The sequence below is a fragment of the Propithecus coquereli genome, unplaced genomic scaffold (genome assembly GCF_000956105.1).
Source record: "Propithecus coquereli isolate 6110/MARCELLA unplaced genomic scaffold, Pcoq_1.0 Scaffold575, whole genome shotgun sequence".
NCBI lineage: Eukaryota > Metazoa > Chordata > Mammalia > Primates > Indriidae > Propithecus > Propithecus coquereli.
In genome coordinates this window covers 86,792-88,297 of record NW_012151674.1, presented here as the reverse complement: position 1 = coordinate 88,297, position 1,506 = coordinate 86,792, and the positions used below count along the sequence as shown (strand labels likewise).

The 1,506-nt window shown below is 32.3% G+C and overlaps 1 protein-coding gene across 1 annotated transcript in view; it reads right to left on the bottom strand.

Moving 5' to 3' along the window:
- The window catches only part of CCDC15 (coiled-coil domain containing 15), a 130,837-nt gene that overhangs the window by 102,735 nt on the left and 26,596 nt on the right, over window positions 1–1,506 (bottom strand). Inside the window, 1 exon segment of the mRNA XM_012658140.1 lies at window positions 210–342. Within this exon segment, the coding sequence (XP_012513594.1) occupies window positions 210–342 (133 nt within the window).

Here is a 1,506-nt window from a genome sequence, read left to right as displayed (position 1 = left end):
TGTGGTAACAGTTGCACAGCCTCATGAATATACTAAAAACCACCGAATTGTACACTTTAAATGAGTGAATTGTATGGCATATGGATTATATTTTAATAAAGTTTGGTTTAAAAAAACAATACTGGACATTATAATCTTAACCCTTAATCCACCTTTAATTAGCTGTGGAAAGTTCTAACAAGCCATTGTTTCTCCCCTCTATTCTTTACATTTCCCTATCTGATTTTTGATAAAATTCTGGTAATGTACAGCAGTTGAAAGACCTTGCTGGATGTTAAAGGGAAACTCTCCTCTTTTTTCTATATTTATCCTGATGGATGCTGGTTTCCTAGAAAGTGCTTTCTGGAAAAAAATAAATAAATACACATATAAATGGGTCTAGGGAAAGCAATATCCTCATGATACTAAGTTTTCGTGAAAGATCTAGAATGATTTTAGCAAGTTTTGGTAGTCTAATATAGAATAAAGGAAAAAAAATAATGAGTTTGAAGTTTTACTTCAAAAGTACAAACAAATCACCCATATTTCAAACATATGGAATGAAACAGCCTAGTAGGAGAATATATTAACTGTATAAATGACAACTTGTCCATATTCTAGCCAGTGAAAATTTCAGAATATTCATGATTTTAGTCTTGGTGACCTGATAGAGGGCAAGCAAGTATATGTTCTACTTGTATTTCCAAATCTAGAACATTATAACAACCAGACAGATTCTAAGATCACTAAAGTCTAACAAGGAAATGAAACTAGGGTTCAACTCAGTTATAGATTGTTCTTTCTGATTGGCAGTTTCCCATTTCACACAACTGAGAGGGTAGAAAACTCTTCAGATTTGAAGGAAAGACTTGATATAAGTGATAAGAAAAATTTCACTAATTTCTGATTAGTAGATTTGTTTCTGATATTTCTACCTGAAAAACACATGCATTCTTTGGAAGCAAGCAGCCAGCCTGAATTCATCACACTATAACAATAATGAATTACACTTAAATGGCACCTCTGACGTATAAAACTGGTTTATACAAGGATGTTATCTCCAACTTAATCCTCCCTTATACTGTATAATTCTTTCTGTCAGACCTATGAATAGTATTCTTTCTGGAAAAACACCAAGTGGAAGGTCTAAGTATGTTCCAAACAATTTAAAATATCAGTCTTTAGGATCTGATAACTCTTTTTTTTTTTTTGGTTTATTAAAAAGTGTCTAATCACCTCATTCTAACAGTATCCTGGTGTCAGTCTAATGGCTCAAATTATGATGCTGCCAAATCCATGGTAGGTATTAAAATTGTCAAGAAACCAAGCCTCTGAGAAGAATTTAGGTACAAAAGAAATTCTATCTTGAGAGCCACAACAAGGAAATGTTAGAAAAAGGGAACCACTGTACTGAATGGATCTAGGTTATGTTGCTGTATGTGAACACACACCTATGCCCACTTGTTTTTAAAATTTAATTATAAATCTCTTAATTATCACTGAAAAGGGAGATATTATAGTTTAATA